Here is a 17,996-nt window from a genome sequence, read left to right on the forward strand (position 1 = left end):
GCTAGGAAGAGGCAAGGCAGGATCCCCCAGTGCCTTCAGGGGGAGCACGGCCCTGCCGAGACCTTGATTTGGACTCCTAGCCTCCATAACTGTGAAAAAATAAATTCTGTTGTTTTAAGACAGCAGGCCTGTGGCAATTTGTTAGAGCAGCCCTGGGACTAACGCGGCCTCCACACCCCACCTCAGCCCAAGCATCCCGGGGCAGCCCCTCGGGGTCGCACAGTCTGGTCCACGGGTCCAGCCCACATGTAGCTCCCTGCAAAGTGGACCCGAGCCCCGCTCCAGGGCAAAGATAGGTCCAACCTCCCAGGCCAGCCTTTCCAACGTTCGGGGAGACCACCAGCTGCCACCTCATCCACATCTGCTCCGTGACTCTGCTGGGCCACGTATGATCGCAGTGCCAGCAACACAGGCGCCAGCAATACAAGGTCCCTTAAGACGCACACTGCCACAACACTGCCCTAAGACTCCTCAGAGGTGCCGACAGTGTGCCAGCTCTGCCACTTCCTGACACTGTGACCTTAGGCAAATACGCCACCTCTCTGTGCTCCAGCCAGGACTGCTTTCCAGGGCTGTTGTGAAGTTAAATACGTGGAGGGCAGCTCGAACGCGGCCTGGCTCACACAGGTGCTTAGTCATACGAGCTCTTGACGTTATTTGCTCCTCCTGGTCAACACGCTCACACACGTACACACAGACCCACACACACACACACACGACGCGGCTCCAGATGCTGCATTCCCGCTGCAGATGCACTCCGTATAGCAGAGCTGGGCTGCAGGGAGTGGAGACTTGGGCCACGACAGATGCCTGGGGCCAAGGGTGGGTGAAGGACGAGAAGAAGAAGAGCTGCCCAGGGGCGGGGGGGGGGCAGGGACACAGCAGGAAGGACGGGGCACTGGACCAGCAGGCGAGAGGCCCGTCCTCACCAGGTAGTTGCCTCCGTGTTTGGACTTGAGCATCTGGGCCACCTCGCGGAGGTTGCTCCGGAAGTTCTCCTCATTGGCTGTGCTGGGGAAGGAGACGGCAATGATCCTCTCCGTGACGTACACCAGGTCCAGCTCGCAGCTGTCCTCCGGGGTTCGGCTCACACTCATGTTTCTAGGGAGACAACGGTGGGGAGGCTGTAGGTCAGAATCCCTTCCCCCAGGGCAAGATCCAAGTATCCGCAACCCTACACACCGGACGTGGCCCCCATACCCAACCCAGGGGCTTGACAGCTCCCTGACCCAGAGCCCAGGCCAGAGGCTTCCCCTGGCCAGGCCAGTGCAGCCAACAGGGCCGGCCTAGGAATGTGGGGAGCGCAGAGCTGGGCAGGGCAGCAAGGATCTCCGGCCATGTCAGAGACGAACAGAGGTGACACCAATCCTACGTGGCCATCAGTCCTGCTGGCACGGCCTTCATCCTAGCTTCTAAAGGTCAGCACCAGGGCCAGAACTGGCCAGGAACCCAGGAGTCCAGCCCTGCCTCCAGACACACTGTGGCCGCCTGGTCTGGCAAAAGTCTCTGGAAGGATCCTAAGACGGCTCTGGAAGAGGAAGGAGAGCTGAGCTGGGTGCTCTCCAGCCTCCCAGAGCTGTGCCTTCTGCTGCCCTCGCCTTGCTCCCGAGCCCTGGAGTGGGCGGGGAGGCCTCTCAGGGGAAGGGGCAGCTCGGGTGACATGCACACCTGGGCTGCAGGTAAGCCAGACCACAGTGCACATGCCAGACCTCCCCGGAGGCAGGCTGCCACCTGACCTTTGTTCCCGGCTCCCTCCCCACCTCTGGCAGCTCCCACCGGCTGCCAAAGCTCCTTCTTGGCAGCGGCCTCCCTGATGTCTAAGGGCCCAGGAAGCAGAGGGTGCCAGGCCTTCGCCACTGCAGCGGGAGGCGGCTCCCAGACACCTCCTCGGAGATGTGGGGAGCCCCGGACTGGGCTCAAGGCAGGGGGAGACACAGGAGCTCACATCTTTACCCCTCACCAGCTTCTCCTCCAGGGGTAGGGTCCAGGGTGCCCACTGGGGAGCTGAGGGGAAGGGGAAACGAGTCTCGGGACACTGGAATTCCATTCTGAAGCCCACCCATACCTTCCAGGGGCGCCTGCTACCCTCCCACCCCCACACCTTCCTACCCTGTAGCCAGCCTCCTACAGTCCTGCTCCGTCTCTCTAGCCAAGGGGCGCAACCCTCACATTTCGTTCTGATAGCCTCTCACTACCGTGGGGTGAACTTGAGACTGGAGGGGCAGTGGGAGGAAACCGCCAGGGTATTTCAACATGACCGGGCGGCACCGGGGAGGACAGCCCAGGACACCGAGCAGCGGGGCAGCATCCAGATCCCCAGCAGGGTTGATGGTAGCCCAGCTGTGTAGATGGGGCTTGGAGATCGGGGAGCTGAGGGTGACATCCAGTTTCTCCATGGTGACAGAGACAGGGAGCACGTGTGAGAGGGGCCATTAGGTTGCGGTGAAGAGCCCAGTTTGAATCTGACCTGCGAGTCCTGGCCTCTCCTTGTCCCTATGAGAAGCTTCTTTACCGTGGCCTTTGAGGGGGGAGTCCTGCCTCAGGCCACTGCCTGCCCGTGGCAGAGCAGCGCCACCGCCTGGACAACCTCAGCATCGCACTCGCTACCCCGACCCACAGGGTCGGGAAGGACCGGGTCTTCCAAAGGACCGCTCCGTCTGCTGCAGGCAGCGGGCAGCTGGGCCACAACCTGCCAGGAGCTTCAGCTACACACGGGCCCTCTCTGGCTGGGGTTCTGTCTCCCCGGGGCCGGATTCTCACTCATCTCGGGAGGCTCGGGGGTAAAGGAGGCAGAGAGGGCGTGGCCCACGCCAGGGAACCTGGACACAGGGATAGAAGGCTCCCGAGCAGCAAGGCACCGAGTCTCCTGTGCATCCCGTTCCCCCAGCCCCCGCGGCCCAGCCAGATAGAGAAGTTTCCTCTCATCGCCAGCCCTCCGACGCCAGACAGCCCTGTGTGTGGAGAGAAACGGGATCTAGAACAGGTCTTGACGCCAATCCCGGCGCTGCCTCTTGGGGTTGTGTAACCTTTAACAAGTCACCTCATCTCTCTGAGACTCAGTTTCTTCATCAGCCAAATGGGAATAAAATACTTAACGTGCAGGGTTGTTGCAAGAACTAGATGAGATCATACAGGTCAAGAATCCAGCTCAAGGCCTGGCTTCGAGCTAGAACTCAAACCATGACCGTTTCCCAGTGGCATCTCCTGCGTCCTCTCCGTGGCTTCATGTCTGCCCATCTTCCCTACCAGTGGCTTTAGGACTTCAGACTCAGAGACCCAAAGGCATGACTTGCCAGAACATCCACAGTGACCTCACCGCCGGTAGCCGCCCCCCACCACCACGGCCCAGACATACCTGATGGGCTGGGGATGGGGCTGGACACTGAGTGGGCCTCTGGCGGAGCCCTGGGAAGGAGAGAAGAGAAGCAGTGTTACGAAGGAGGCGGGCGCAGAGCCGTCCATGGGAGCGGTCAGGGCCGTGGGCAAACAGACTCTCTTCTCCTCTCTCTGCCAGCATTCCAGCACAGGGACCCTAACGCCCCGGCAACACAGCAACCCAAAGCCAACAGCAATCAACGCCCATTCCATGTGAGTGTGCCTGTGTGCATATGAGCCCCCAAAGGGGGCTTTCCCTCCCCAGGCAAGGAAGAATCCCGAACGCTGGGAAACGCACCAAGCGCGGGCTGGTGCCAGCAGTATTGAGTACACGCTCAACACAAGTTACTAAAGTGATGGAAACACATTTCATCTTGACTCACTGGATGTCGTAACAGTAACCCTGAGTGGAGAATACAGACTGGAAGCACAAAAGAAGGAAAGCTGAGCGATGGCACCCTCTGTCCAGCTCGGCACCTTTCTCCTCTGACCACCATCACCCCAAGCTCCTCCCCTTTAAAGCAGCAACACAGAGTCATTATCAAAAGTTCTGAGATGAGAGCAGCCAGGTGTGGCATGTAGAACCAAGACCAGGCCAGGCAGCAGACCATGCTCCTAAGGACCACTGCCCCTTGTCTGCCCTCACTCCCACTTCCAGGGTTGTCGACGTGCACAAAATTAGGCAAACGGACCAACTGGTGTCCCAAACCCCCCAGGGCAGCCCTATGGTGCAGTGATGAAGGCGCAAGGGCAGAGCCCTCAGCATCCTGTCCAGTATCCTTGCATTACTTCACGCTCTGGGCCCCCGTGATGTCACGTGTCAAATGGGGAGACAATCCTCCTGCGGCTGTTTGAAGATTAAAAGGAATTAGGCAGACAAGGCCCTTACGTGCTGTTCCTGTTGTTACATCACGTACAACTGAAAGGGTAGCGGTAGAAACACACCAAAAGTCAAACCCCGCATCCCTCTACCGCCAGCCACCCATCCTCTCAGCCCCTGCACACGGCGCAGGATCAGACGCCCAGCTCCTAGACTCGCAGGCTCAGCAGAGCCCTCTGAGCCTACTGGCACCTTCCCAACACCCTGTGCCTCCCAGTAACTGGCCTCTCCCGACCACCGAGCGGCAACCGCCTCTGGGAGGAGAGGGGACCGCAACCTGCCAAAGAGAGGAGAAACTGAGGCTCACAGCGACTTACCCCCAAGTCCCGGGGAAGCTGACGACTGGCAGGATTCACCTCAGACTTGGGGTTTGGCCACTGGGGCCCCAAGAAGAGGAGCCCCTCAGCCTTCTGCAGGCCCCGCAGCACCTCCATGGCAGCGGTGGATGGGCCGGGAGGCCCGGCTCCCAGCTGGGCCCAGCGTTAGCGCAGCCCCACTGACAGGAGGACTCCATCCGGCTGCCGTGACAGCCGCGCCGGTCCCTCCGCCTGGGCCGCCACCCGGCTCTGGGCAGCTGAGCCTCGGCGGGAAAGAGAGCACAAAACAGCCAGTGTGGCTGCTGGGCGGAAAGTGCCTCAGTCTGCACAGCCCTCCTGGCCCCAGGACTTGGGTTTGCATGAGTCAGGCGAGGGGGGCGGGGGGAGGGTGGTAAGGAGAGGTCGTATTTGGTTTTCAAGCCCCAAGCCAGGCTGTTCCAAAACTACCCACCCAGAGGAAGGCAGAAACCCAACACTTCATCCATCTCTGTGTCACTGGTCCCAGATGAGGAGTCACCGACCCTCCCCAGGCCCTAGGCCCTGTTCCAGGCCCCAGGGCCACCCTGCTATAAATAGACCCTCAGGGTTTCATCTGTGGCAGATCCACAGCCACTCCTGCAGGAGGCCACCACCGCTGCTTCAAACAACTGGAAGCCACCATTTAGCCAAGGCTCGCGGTGTGGCCAGGACCCCGGGTCCAGGCCCAGGGAGCTGCGGGGAGACAGTGGGACACTGAGACGGGCTTGGCGAGGAGACTGGGGGACAAGAGAAGCCAGGAGCCCAGGGGCGAGGAGGAGGAGGAGCGGGCGGGAGGACTGGCTCCTGTTTCTCTACCCCCCTTCCCAACGTTACAACACTCCACATTCCTCGGCCTCCCCACCCCAAAAAAGCCAGGGAAGATAAATAAGAACTTGGCCCCCACCGAGTCTGGCCATGCCGCCTCCAGAGGTGATAAGACAAAGTCCAGCCCGCTCTGCTCCACCGGGCCGGCTGTGGAAGGGGAAGCAGGGAGAAACCGCCCAGGACAGTGACCCCACCGCAGAGAGGACGGACGGACAGCTGGACAATCATCCCCTGATGAATCACTGAGCTGCCCTCTCACTGACAGGGCTTCCTGTTTTCTGCACAGTTTGGGGGCATGTGACACTCGCTGGCAAAAAGCAGACATGCACAGGGGACACGTCCGAGCGCTGGTGGACACAGAGCCACAGGGAGAACGGGAGACCACAGATGGGCTGGGGGGCGTGTCAGCAACACAAGCTAGTGCTCCAAAACACACAGGTGAGCTCACCCCCAGGGCTAGCACAGCGCCTCCTGCGGCTGCTGCATCACGCTGGCCTTTTCACGAGGCTGTGGGTAGGTGGAGAGATGCGGGCAACCCCACTGTCGTGTCCATCCCCTCATTCATAACTTCATCGTGCACCCCGGCGTGTGCCAGGCAAATGTTCTAGCCCCAGAGACCAGAGGAAGCGAAGTGCCTGACCTCAGAGAGCTTACACGCTATGCAGGAAGATGCTCATCCATGGAGCCTATAGAAGAAGCAGCCGCTGGGTCCCACTGACCCATCTGTAAAATGGGTACAGCTCAGTGCTCACGGGGTTTCGGTGATTTCCCGCAATTCACCTGGCCCCATTTAGAGCCCCCAGGGGAATGACCAGAGGGCTTTACGGAGAGCACTGCTTAGGTCTAATTCTAAAAAGGAATCTAAGCTCTGGTCTGCCTGTGATCCCATCCTCGTCCTCTCTGGGGCTCTCAAAGCCCTTTACCACACGGCTTTGAACTTCCTCCCTGCTCCTCCCAAGACACAGAGCAATAACAGAGCTTCTGATCCAGCTCCCTAGGCGCCAAGACTTCTCCTCTATCACTCCTAGAACACAGCCCCTCTCTGGCTGAAAGGAAGCCCCACAGCCCCCCCAGCAGTGTCCGACTTCTCTCACCATCAGGAAGTTCCCCCTGGATCTAGCCCTCACCCTTCCTGCTGCAGATCCAGCCAACTCTCTCTGCCTTGGTCCTCACGGCTGACAGTCGCTCGGATACTCCCGAGCGGCTCAGGGTGTGCGACCCCAGGCTCCATTACTGGCCACCTTCTTGGCCACGCAGCAAGGAGCGGGCACCCCCGGACTTGGGCGGGGTGGTTCAGATTCAGAGGACGCCTGCGTGGGAAGGGCCCTGCCTTCCTTTGAGGTCTGTAGACCAAACACAACAGCTCGGGACCAAAAGAAAAGCGCTTCCTGAGCCCAGTCCCGAGGGGGCAGAGCCAGGAGGAGGGTCGGTAAGGAACCGGGGCCACATCAGGCAGCCAGTGACTGCTGACCCATCTCCGTCAGGGGCCCAGCCCCATTCCAACGGTTCCCCTGGGGGCTCCAGCCACCCCCTCCCTCCCACACCGGCCCCTCCAGCCACACCCCTTCCTCTCTCCTTCCTGCCCACCAGCCTGGATTTTTCCAAAACAAAGTGCGACACAGCACACCATCCACAAACTCCGCTCCACACCAGCCCCGTCGAAGGAAAACAGCCATTCCTGGGCCAGAAACAGGAAAACAGCTCACAAATAGGCACGTCACCCCAGCAGCGGGCCCAGGACAGCAACTGCGCCGCCCGAACACGGGTCTCCTCACCGGGCACACTGCAGGAGGGCCAGGGCTGGGCAAGGGCCCTGGGGTCACCCCACCTGGGACACGTGTCTGGGAACCTTAAAACTTAGGCTTTTTCTCCTCCTTGGCAATACGTAGCCCCTTCTGGAATCCACTCGCTTGCCCATCCTCTCACACACTCCTTTAACTAGACTAACTAGACCAAAATTCATCTCGTCCCTCCTCCCATATCGAGACGAGGCACCACCCTCAGGACTACATTCATCCCAAAGCAACAGAACTTTCTCCTGAAAAAAACCACGGATACCTGTCCTCCCCAGGACCAAAGTCATACACAGCCTCGCAACAGAAAGTTCTTCATGATGTCTATCTTCACTCTCCCTTGCTTCACTTTCCCTTGCAGGATCCCTCTGGCCCAGGCTGGAGTTGTGGGGAGAGCAGTTGTAGGACTCGGCTCAAAAGAGTGTCCAGACCATTGGCTAAAAGGCTTGGTTCCAGCACCATCATCTTGTCCCCCAGTCAAGGGTTGGGAGCCATAGATAACAGCCATCCCAGGAAGGGATGCGGAAGGCATTCACCGGGTCATTGAGCCCCTTCGAGCTTGTTTCCTGATCTATAAAATGGGTCCATAGCATCTGCCACGAGGGGTATCATGAGACCAAAAATACCTAGCCCAGCTCCTGGCCCTTAGACAAAATAGCAGCAACAAGAACGGCTGGTATTTATTGAGCATATACTGTATGCTTTGTGTGCATTAAGCTAGTTAATCCTCCGTAGCAGGTACACAAAATATTAATTTCTCTCCTGCACTCCAGCCCCAGAAACATCACAAACTTGGACAAGGGTCCCTCCCCAACAGGTGTACTCCACGCCCGGAGGACCCGCGCATACCTTGATGGGAGCCTTCCCCACTAACTGGAGAGCCATGCTCCCGCTCTTCCCGGAGGGGCCTGTGCAGTCCCCAGGACGCGTCCCCTTGCAGGGCTGGCCGTGCAGGGCTGCCCGCAGCCAATGCGGCAGTGGCAGTGGGCTCACCACACAAGTGCAGCCGCCTGCAGAAGCTGCCTCCTGCTCACCAGGCCCGCCCTTTGGGGCCCTCCTCCCCGTGGGTCAGGCAGCTGTCAGATGATAGGGCCTCATGCCATCAACAGCTCCCCCAGTGCCAACCGCCAAAACCACTCCCTGTTCCTCTGCAGTGAGGGCGGGCGAGGATGGAGGGGCCTGCACAGGGGCACTGGTCGGAGCAGGGCGAGGAAGACACAGAGAGGCCAACTTTGTCAGGCATCTTTCCCTGGGGTGTGAGGACCAGCCCGGACACAGGCACTGCTCAGAGCAGAGTCCCGGGAGAGCCCCTCTGCCCTCCTCTGGGTCCCTCCATTGAAGGAATTTGCCCATTGCCCTCCACCAAAAATGCATGGCAGGGGGGACCCAGGGGGACCTACTGGCCCATCTCTCAGCTTCCCCCCGAATCCAAGGCATTGAGCCACACAGAGGTTTTGCTGTTTTCACAGACGCCTCTCTCCAAAGAAGCAGAACCTGCAATTCCCCAAGGTCTGCAGAGCCTCTAAGAGGCCGGTCCCTCTTCTTCTCTGCCCTGAGTCCCTCTTGCTGCGGTGTTGCCCACTCCCCTCGTCCTTACCTCGGTGACTGCCCACCACCAAGCCAGGCCCCGCAGAGCACACCCTCTCTCCACCCTCCCCGCCCTGGAGCCCTGAGGTCTTGCAAAGCGATGGCAACTGAGCTCTGGATCCTGCTGAGACCGAGGCCAAAGCCAAGACGGAGGTCCCCTGCTTGCCCCCCCAGCCATCTTCCCCGCCCCCCGTGCTCAGCAAGGGGGCTGAGCAACCCCTGCCGGCCCTTCCAGAGAGGAGGCAAGGGAGCCCTCCAAACACAACAGGTGGGGGACACCATCCACCTCCCCCCAGCCCCGGGCACCAGGTCTGCCGCATCTTTCTGCTCTGCTGCCCATACTTACGTCTTCTTCAAGGCTTTTCCGCGTGTTTCCACCCCGGAAGACTCCTTCTCCCTGGAGAGAGAGAAAAGGCAGTCAGAGAGCAGAGCCCAGGAAAGTCACCTGAAGGCCGCAGGTGTCTCACCTGCTGCGGTCAGCAGGGGCAGGGGCGGGGAGCTGGGAGGGGACTCGGTTGTTTACCTTCTTCCCAGCCCCTCCGAGCTAACCACAACCCTCATCCGTGTCTCAGGACCACTCCTGTGGGAGATCTTGTCATTCCCATTTTGCACATAAGAAAACTGGAGCACAGAGAGGCTCGCAGCCTGCCTGAAGTCACACAGTCAGAACCCTGGGGGAGTCAGGCTTTGAGCCCAGGCCCCCCATCTCCCAGCCTGTCTTTCCATGCCAGGAGACACCTCTCCGCTGCCAACCTCAGTTTCCCCACTGCAGGACCCACCCGCTTTCTTCCCTTCTTCCTCCACGCAGCCTCGAGGAAACCTGTGTCCCTCTGCTAAGTCAGAAAAAGCTGTTTGAAAGATCTGCCTGGCCTTCTGGCAGTCTGCATCTCAACTCAAGAGGCCCACGTCTAACCGCGGCCTCTCCCTCTCTGCCCACCTCCCTCCCCAGCAAGCCACCTCCGAACACACAGGGGTGGCAGATCCAGGCTCCTGACGTGTCCCACGTCCCCCTACATCCCCCCACCACGTTCCCCACATCAACCCCAGAAGGATGTCCCCAAACACGTGTCCACTTTCCCCCAAAGCCCCCTTCTGCTGTCCAGCCTCCCCGGGCTGTCCCCCACCACGCCCCGCCTGCCATCACTCACCGTGTCCACTACATTCTTTGGTGCACTCTCGGCGTTGACGGGCTGCGGACAAAGGGAGAGGACAGTGTGAGGCCTCAGGGCAAACGTACCCAGGTTGGCCCCCTCCCCAGGGCTGGTGGCGGTGTCGGGCAGAATGCCTCCTGAGGCAGAGCCGATGACGCCAACCCAAGACTCAGACAGAACCTGGCTGGCCCGCGCTTGGGGAGCAGAGTTTGGAAAATGACAAACAATCTTATTGATACTAGAACCATCCAGGGTGCCAAGCTCTCCAAGACCTCTGGCTCAGACAGTTGCTGACCCCAGAGCAAGGAAGAGCTCCTCTTGTCCTGCACGCCGGGCATTTTCACTGCCAGCATCTCATTTATCCACAAGAACCCAGTTAGGTCGCTGCCACTACTGCCTTTGAGCCCCACCTTACAGATAAGAAGTTAAAGGAGAGGCCCCACGTCATCGACTACTGATGGGGACAACAGGGTTTGAATCCCACCTTGGGGCTCCACGTGAACTCGCAGCAGCCCAGGATACGAGGCCTGCTGGAGTCCTGACTCCTCAGTCGGCTTTCACGGCCCCCACCACTGGCCCTGCCCCCTTGCAGACCTCCATTTCCACACCCAAAAGCTCTGCTCCATCCAGACCTGCCCCAAGACCCCCTTGCTTATTCCCACATCCAGGCCTTGGCTTGTGGAATGGCTTCCCCTCTTTACCTACAGGCTCTCCTCCTCCATGCAGCCCTCCCTGAATTCCCCAGCAAGGGGGCCTCTCTCACCCACCTTGGCCAGTAAGCCAAGTGGTCTGTGCCACTTATCTGCTCCTTCACGTGTAAAGAACCTCATGGTGGGAATATGTCTTATTCCTCAGCTATTATTTTATTTGTGATTCTTACCCCACCTGCCTCCAAAACAGATTCAAAGCAGCATTTTCACCAACTCAGTCATCACATCCCTCCTGCCGGGGACCGTGATCCATGCGTAGTGGGTCATCAATAAACACTGGAGTCTGATCCTGTCCCTGACCCGGTGCCATCCTTCCCCTGTCCAGACCAACAGAAGTGCTTCCTACTAAAGGCACCCCGAAAAGGGCTCCTCGGACACCTCCTAAGGGAGAGGAACTCCCATTCCAGGCCCACCTCCTGGCCGCAGTCACCAGGGCTCCGTCCCAACTCAGTGAAGCGGTCAGAGGGGCCCTGAGTCACGCACCAGGACATGAGCACCACTGTCCAGTCAACACCTTTGCAGAGGTGAGCGTGGACCAGGGTAAGAACCAGAAGCACCTGCCCTGACCCCACCCTGCACCTGAGGGTGAGCTGTTCGCGTCTGAAGATGGGGGAGTGGCCAGAATGACCTCCGAGAGGTTCTGGCACCTGAGGGGTGAACAGAACCACAAGGGCACAGAGGCAGAGCGGGGGCTACGCGGAAGACAGGAGAACTCTTTCTGGAAGCAGCCCAGACTTCACCCCTGCTGCCTGGAAGACAGGGGCAGAAGCCGGGGGGAGACGCCCCGAGTGGTTCAGGGCCCAAGCAGCTTGGGAGGGTTGAAGAAGGACGAGGTAGGAGGTGGGGAGGCATGTCAGCTGGCCCCCTAGAGTCTGAGGATGGTCTGGAGGAGGAAAGATGCCACACTCTGCCCCCACCCCCAGCCCAGCCCTAACCCTCATCCAGCCACCTCCCAGAGGCCCCACTCCTGAGCCGCAGGCCACTGGGCAGGGGGCAATGGGTACACTGGGACATCCCCGGGGACCCCTGCCTCACACGGAGCTCCAGGAGCTGCTGGCTCATTGGGACCAGGTTCTCCCCTCAGCCTCCACCCACCACCCAGCTCCACCCAGGGGAGTCCTCGGCAGCAGTGTCTGCCCACCCCCACCTCTGACACCCAGCCACCCCTGCCTCTTCTGGTCCAGGGCTCTGGAACACTCCCGTGGAGCCCCCGGGTTGGGCAGGATGGAGCTGTTCTGGCCTCCTGTGGGGAGGAGAACTCCCGGAGGGCAGATTGCAAGGACCTTCCAAGTACATGGTCTACACAGCAGAACTGAGATCCGAACCCAGATCTTGCAACTCCGAAACCATCACTCTTAACAGTCTGCTTAACCAGCCTCCCTAGATAGGGAAGGTCAGAGGGGACAGAAGTGGGGTGGGACGGAGAAGCTGGAGACGAAGGACCTGCCCCAGGTCCAGGGCAGGCCCCGAGGAGCCCTCGCCCTGCTCCAAGCACAGCCTCTAAGAGACCCCGACTCTCGGCAGAGCAGCGCATGAGCCAGGGGTCTGGAACCTGCCTGTGCCTCAGAGTCAGCTGCAGGGCTGCTGACACACAGGGGCCAGCTCTCCCCAGAGGGTCTGATCCTGTGGACCTACAGGGGGACCCGACAATGTGCGTTTCTCACAGGTGTCCAGGCCCAGGGACGGCCCTTTGAAAAGCACTGGTCTAAGCGGCCAGCACTGGCAGGAGACACCGGACCACATCCCGTCTCCCCTCCCACGAACCTCGAGCAGGTCCCTTCATCGGCCACTCTCCAACAGGCCTGCACGGTGCTGCTCTGTGAGAATCCAACAAGACAGACGCAGAAAGCATTTAGAGCAGGGCCTGGCTCTCAGGGAGCCCTCAATAAATGTGGTGGTGTTTATCATCACCGCCCCGCCTACTCCCAAGGCCCAGGCCCTCTCCGGGCCCACCCTGCCCCACCCCTCCCGGGTCTGGCACATGCCGCCCAGGGAGCCGGAATCAATATTAGAAACCACAGGCCTCAGCAGTGCAAGAAAAACTTCGCTCCCTGCCAGCCATCAGATGAGCACCAGCCCCTCTACCCTGCTACCCCGTGCCAGCTGGAGGCAGGCCACAGGGCCAGCCATCAGATTCCTTCAACTTACTGGTCTAGAAGCTTTCTGAGGAGCTAAAAATTTCCAAAAACCTCTCCTGACCTGACCCCCGGCTGCAGTGTTTGCAAACACAGCCAGCATGCCCCCGCCCCTCCGGGGCTGCCGTCCTGCTTCTCCGTTTCCCAGGCGCGGCCAGCTCTGGGGCGACGGGGAATGAAAGAGTCAGGGGACTGGCAACAGGAGGGCTGCCCCAGGCCCCCGGGAGGCTTGGGTCTGCCACAGGAAGCTCCCAGGCCAGCCCGAGCTGTGGCCCCCCGAGGCAGCAGTCCCAGAGCTCCAGCGGCTGGCGGAGCCCCACCAGGCCTCGGCGGCCCCCTGGCATCAGCACGCAGACGCACCCACACTTTTCACCCTTGCCCTAGTTTATTCTTCTTCTTAGAACTCATCACTCTCCAAAACACTATATATGTTACTTTCTTACCTGGTTTAGAGTCCGCCTCTCCCACTAAAACTAAGTTCCCATAACCCCCAGAGCCCAGAACTGTGCCTGACACACCACAGGCCCTCGGAAAACACCCCCTGAGTGAATTACCCAAGAGAGCCCCTCACTCTCTTCCCTGGCCCACTGACCAGGCTCATCATCGACAATGCAGCAGGCACGCCAGAGACCCGCGGGAACCAAGGCCCTGGCCTCCATCTTTGCTTAGATTTTGGCCAGGACCTTTCTACACCCACCATACTGACACACACACACCTCCCGTTCTTGCACACCGCTCCGCAGAACATCAGCTCTGAGAGAGACTTCAGACACCATCTCCTCCCTCCCCACTTCATGGATGGGGAAAACTGAGGTGCAGAGAGGTATGACTCGCAGGCCTCTCACCATGAGTCTCAGGGCAGGACTGGGGCTGGCACCCAGGCCCTGTACAGCCCACGTGGAGCTGGCTGCCCCCCCCCAGTCCCCAGCCGCCTGCAGGCAGGGTTAGCTGGGCGCCTCCCTGCGGCCACCTCTCCCCCCGCCCCCTTGGGCTTGGCTGCAGGGGATGCAGCAGACGGATCCCAGACAGGGACAGGGTGGGGCGGGGTAGGGGGGCCTCCAGCCCCGCCCACTGCCCAGTCCCAGCACCAAACTGGATCCTAAGGACCCGGCTTCCCAAAGCTGACAGCAGCAGCAACTCATAGACCCACCAGGGGTCTTCCGGAATCCAGCTCGGCCCCAGGCAGGACAGCCCGAATCCAGCTCCTGAGCAGGTGGCAGGGTTTCCATCTAGCATCACTTGACAGCCAAGCCTTGCTCTTCCTCGTGACGACTCTGCTCTAGGGTCTCAAACCCACGAGCCTGGAGGAGGGCAGGGACGAGGCTGAGGCACTCAGGGCAGGAGACTTGGGGAGGCATTCCCTCTGAGGCACCCGCACAACCCTGAGAGCGACGCCCCCTCACATCTGCCCCCTGGGTGCTCCCCTGCCTTGCCTTTTCCGCCCCCGCCCTGGCCTGCAGACACCTTTTCATAATGTTAACACAGTAATGACAACTCCTCAGTAGGAGCTAAGGACGCCCTGAGCACGGTGTCGGGCTCCGCTTCACGGCGGTCAATCCACAGAACCACTGCGCACAAGGTAAGCACCACTCCATCTCACAGCCGAGGACCTGAGGGTCCAAGGGACTGAGCAACTCACCCAAGGTCAGCCAGCTAGCAGGTAGGGGGCTGGATCTGAACGTGCCCCTCCCACCCCTGGCGTCTATTTCCCCTCCCTGGAGACGTCTCCACTCAGTCCTCTTATTCTTAACCAGAGGCCCTCCTGTGGGGAAGGAGCTTTCTGCGACAGAAAGACTGACGGTCTCAGGTCCTCAGGAGGAAGATGGTGGCTGGACTTCCACAGGAAGAAGAGGGAAGGGCAGCGGTCAAGGCTGCATGCAGACCCCGGAGAGAACTTCCTGAATGCGAGGGGCTGCGAACCACAGGGCGGATAAGGGAAGCTGTACATCCTTTCCTCAATTTCTTTTTCCAAAAAAAGACATGCATGCCCTCTCCATGCATGCATGTGCCCCCCGCGGTGTGGGCCCAGGAGGGTCCGTTCTGCAGGGGCTGGGGGCGCTGGGAGGGCTGCCGGAGGTTCAGGCTGTAGGACACGTCGGTGGCCTGCAGGGAGGGTGGGCTGGGAAAAAAATGTATCCGTGGGCTGCTGTTTTGGAGGAAGGAAAAGGCAGAGGGATGGCGGGTGGGGGAGGTGCCCAAGCCCGGGGCTGGGGGGCGGGGGGCTGGCGCAGAATGTGGACTCAGCCTCCGGAGGAACATTCCGTCCAGAAATTCCTCGTACCCTCCCCGCTTCCCCCCTCCAACTCTCCCCACCCTCACCCCCTGGGAGGCCTGGAATCCGGGCAGTTTTTCAGGCCCAAAAGACCCCGTGACATCACATCTACTGCCATCTCCACAAACTGTGAGGTCACGGTCGAGCCGCCTATCAGGAGGGGAAGGGAGCTGGAATGTCCTCGGGCCCAGGACCCAGAGCAAGTTATTCCAGGCTCGCTTGTTCCAAAAATAGAACCCTAAGCCAATGAAGAAAGGGGGCTGAAAGCAAAAGGGCAGGGAAGCGCCACTTACAGGGCACTTAGAGGGGGCGTGGCAGGGACCGCACGTTACAGACCCCACGGGCCCTCTGCGGGGACCATCAACATGATGCTCTATAAGCAGAGACAGAAGGAGCACTTAGAACTCCTTTTGGCAAACAAGGAGACGGAGTGTCAGGGATGGGGGTTTGGCCAGCTCCATTCGAGCTCAGGTCTGCTCCTCAAAGCTTGTGTCTGCCCCTGGCCCCTGAATCTTTGCCCCCATCCCGGGAAAGGACCTCAGCACAGAGGGCGAGGGGCTGGAGGGAGGGAGAGCACTGAGCAGGCAGGGCTGGGCCCAGCCAGGGTGGGAGGCAGCTGGCAGCCTGGGTCCCCTGAGCGTTTGAGTGAATTTGCTCCAGGGGCCACATCCTCTCCCGGGCAGGCCGAGGCCACTAGAGATAAAGAACAGGCTGGATGTGACTAAGTGGAATGTGATGCCTGATTTTCCCCGCACCCCCTGGGGAGGGGCCTGGGCAAGCCCACTCCTGTCCTCAGACCACCCCCTCAATTCTCCCCGAGGGACTCAGCACCCAATGCCGGGCTGAGGCTGAGCAACTGTGGACACCCTCTCCGGCTCGCACGCGCTCACCAGGCCGCCCAGCCAGGCTGGACTATCTCGCGTGCTGCCCCCAGATGCTGTCCTCCCTCCCTCAGCCAGGGTGCTGGGCAGCTGGGCTTTCCTAGGCCCTTCCCCATGCCCCTCTGGCTGCCCTTGCTCAAATCCTCTCCACCCCAGTGAGCACCTGCACCAGCCCCGTCTGTCTACCAGCCCTCCTCCTGGCAGCCCCTCGCCACCGAGCCACACCCCACAGCTGGCAGCAGCCTCCCGGCTCTCAAGCCCTGCTTTGGATCACTTCCCTACTCAAGGACCCATCAAGTTCAAGGTCCCCAGCCCGGCTTTTGGACGCCTCCCTTCCCTGGCCCCTTCCTCCTGGGCAGACTCCACCGCCCTGCCCTCTCTCCTCCACCTGCAGCCCCTGCCCACATCCCACCGCCCACTCCGCATGCCGTGTCCAGCCCGCCTCCATCATGAACTCACGCTGTTCCCACCAGCACCCCAGTTAGGGCCACCAAGGACGTGCTCCCGCCCGGTGAGACAAGATCACCTGGCCCCCTCGTCCCCCCAGCGAGGACAGACTGGCCAAAAATATTTACACTGGATTCTCTCCAGCCCCAGTCAGGCTTGGGAATTTGCACCAAGGCCCTACCCGCCTCAGTTCCAGCCCTGCCGCCTTCTTCCCTTCTCTGCCATTTGTTCAAATCTTATTAAACTGGTCTTGGAACAGGAGACGGACTTCCTCCACCATCACAGCACAAATGATTGCTTCCTTCCCTGGACCCCAGTGCTACCTCTGGTCAGAACCCCCGAGGGGAGCACTGACTGCTTTCCACAGTATGTCCTCTCTCGTCCCCACTGAATGGGCTCCCTGAGGGCAGGGCCCCTCACCCGACTTGGGCCTCTCCCAGTGGGGGTCCCAGGGGATGCCTTGACCTCTTGGACCATGTCCTTTCACAGCCCAGCCCAAGGTCAGGACCCCAGTGGGCCAGGAGGACTGCCACCCAGGACTCACAGGGAGGGAACCTGCCATCAGCGTCCACCTTACGTTTAACAGGTGTGGGTGAGCATGTGTTCCAGTGGCAGATATTGGCTCCCCTAGACAGCCCTGTTGGGCCATATGCGGTATCAGAGGTATAAAGCTCTTCTTTACTCCCAAATCTCTTTTTCATAAGAACCTCCACCTACCAGGTCCTACTTTGGAGAAAATCAGCCAATTTGCCCTTCAACACGTGGTCACTCCCCTTCTGCCCCTACCCTGTATTCCCTTCTCCGGACTAAGCTGCCTGGGTGGCACACAGTGGGATTTGCAACCTCCCTCACTGGTCTTGGACTCCTCTTCAGAAACCTCTTTGGAATGCCATGCCCAGAGTTTGCCTCCCCCTCTTTGAAAACCAGGGCTCTCTCAGGCTCATCTCTCCTGGCATTGCTCCATTTTCCAGGAACTCCCAAAGATGGCCACACATGGCCCGCTCAATGCCCTAGCAGGAAATTCACCAGGGCCTGGAGCTCCAACTAGCCAGAGCGCCGACTAGCCATCTCCTCGAGGGAGAGCAGGACGGCAGCGTAGGGGGACGGGCTCCGCGCTCCCCTGTCCCAGCTAACATCCCCTTCTCTGCTTCCATGAGCCCAGACCTGACGCCGGGGAACCTGGGAAAGTCATACAAAACCTCAGGGCCACCACCTCACGCCAATCAGGATGGCTACTATCGAAAAAAAACAGAAAATAAAGAGTTCTGGCCAGGATGTGGAAAAATTAGAACCTTTGTGCACTATGGGTGGACATATAAAATGGTAGAGCCGCTGTGGAAAACAGTATGGTAGTTCCTTAAAAAAATCAAAAATAGCATTACTGTATAATCCAGCAACGCCACTTCTGGGTATATACCCAAAAGAACTGAAAGCAGGGACTCAAAGAGATACTTATGTAACCATCTCCATAGCAGCATTATTCACAACAGCCAAAATGTGGAAGTAACCCACGTGTCCATTGACAGAGGAATGGATAAGCAAAACATGGTCTATACATACGACGGACTACTCAGCCTTAAAAAGGAAGGGATGCTGACAGCTGCC

At 59.8% G+C, this 17,996-nt stretch overlaps 1 protein-coding gene across 44 annotated transcripts in view; it reads right to left on the bottom strand.

Moving 5' to 3' along the window:
• Positions 1-17,996, bottom strand: part of TNS1 (tensin 1) — a 206,661-nt gene that overhangs the window by 88,499 nt on the left and 100,166 nt on the right. For 31 of the 44 annotated variants that reach the window (XR_011439835.1, XM_070270468.1, XM_070270454.1 and 28 more), the window contains 4 exons: positions 9,944-9,985; positions 9,142-9,192; positions 3,356-3,405; positions 930-1,101 (listed from right to left, as the gene is read on the bottom strand). Coding sequence is in view for 43 of the 44 variants with exons in the window: in XM_070270454.1 (XP_070126555.1) it covers positions 930-1,101; positions 3,356-3,405; positions 9,142-9,192; positions 9,944-9,985 (315 nt within the window). In the remaining variant the exon portion in view is untranslated. Of the gene's footprint in view, positions 1-929; positions 1,102-3,355; positions 3,406-4,572; positions 5,284-5,863; positions 5,918-8,057; positions 8,231-9,141; positions 9,193-9,943; positions 9,986-12,420; positions 12,511-17,996 lie in introns of those variants that run through there. The other 13 variants (XM_070270464.1, XM_070270461.1, XM_070270459.1 and 10 more) reach the window with 8 other exon arrangements.

Source organism: Equus caballus, chromosome 6 (genome assembly GCF_041296265.1).
Source record: "Equus caballus isolate H_3958 breed thoroughbred chromosome 6, TB-T2T, whole genome shotgun sequence".
Lineage (NCBI taxonomy): Eukaryota > Metazoa > Chordata > Mammalia > Perissodactyla > Equidae > Equus > Equus caballus.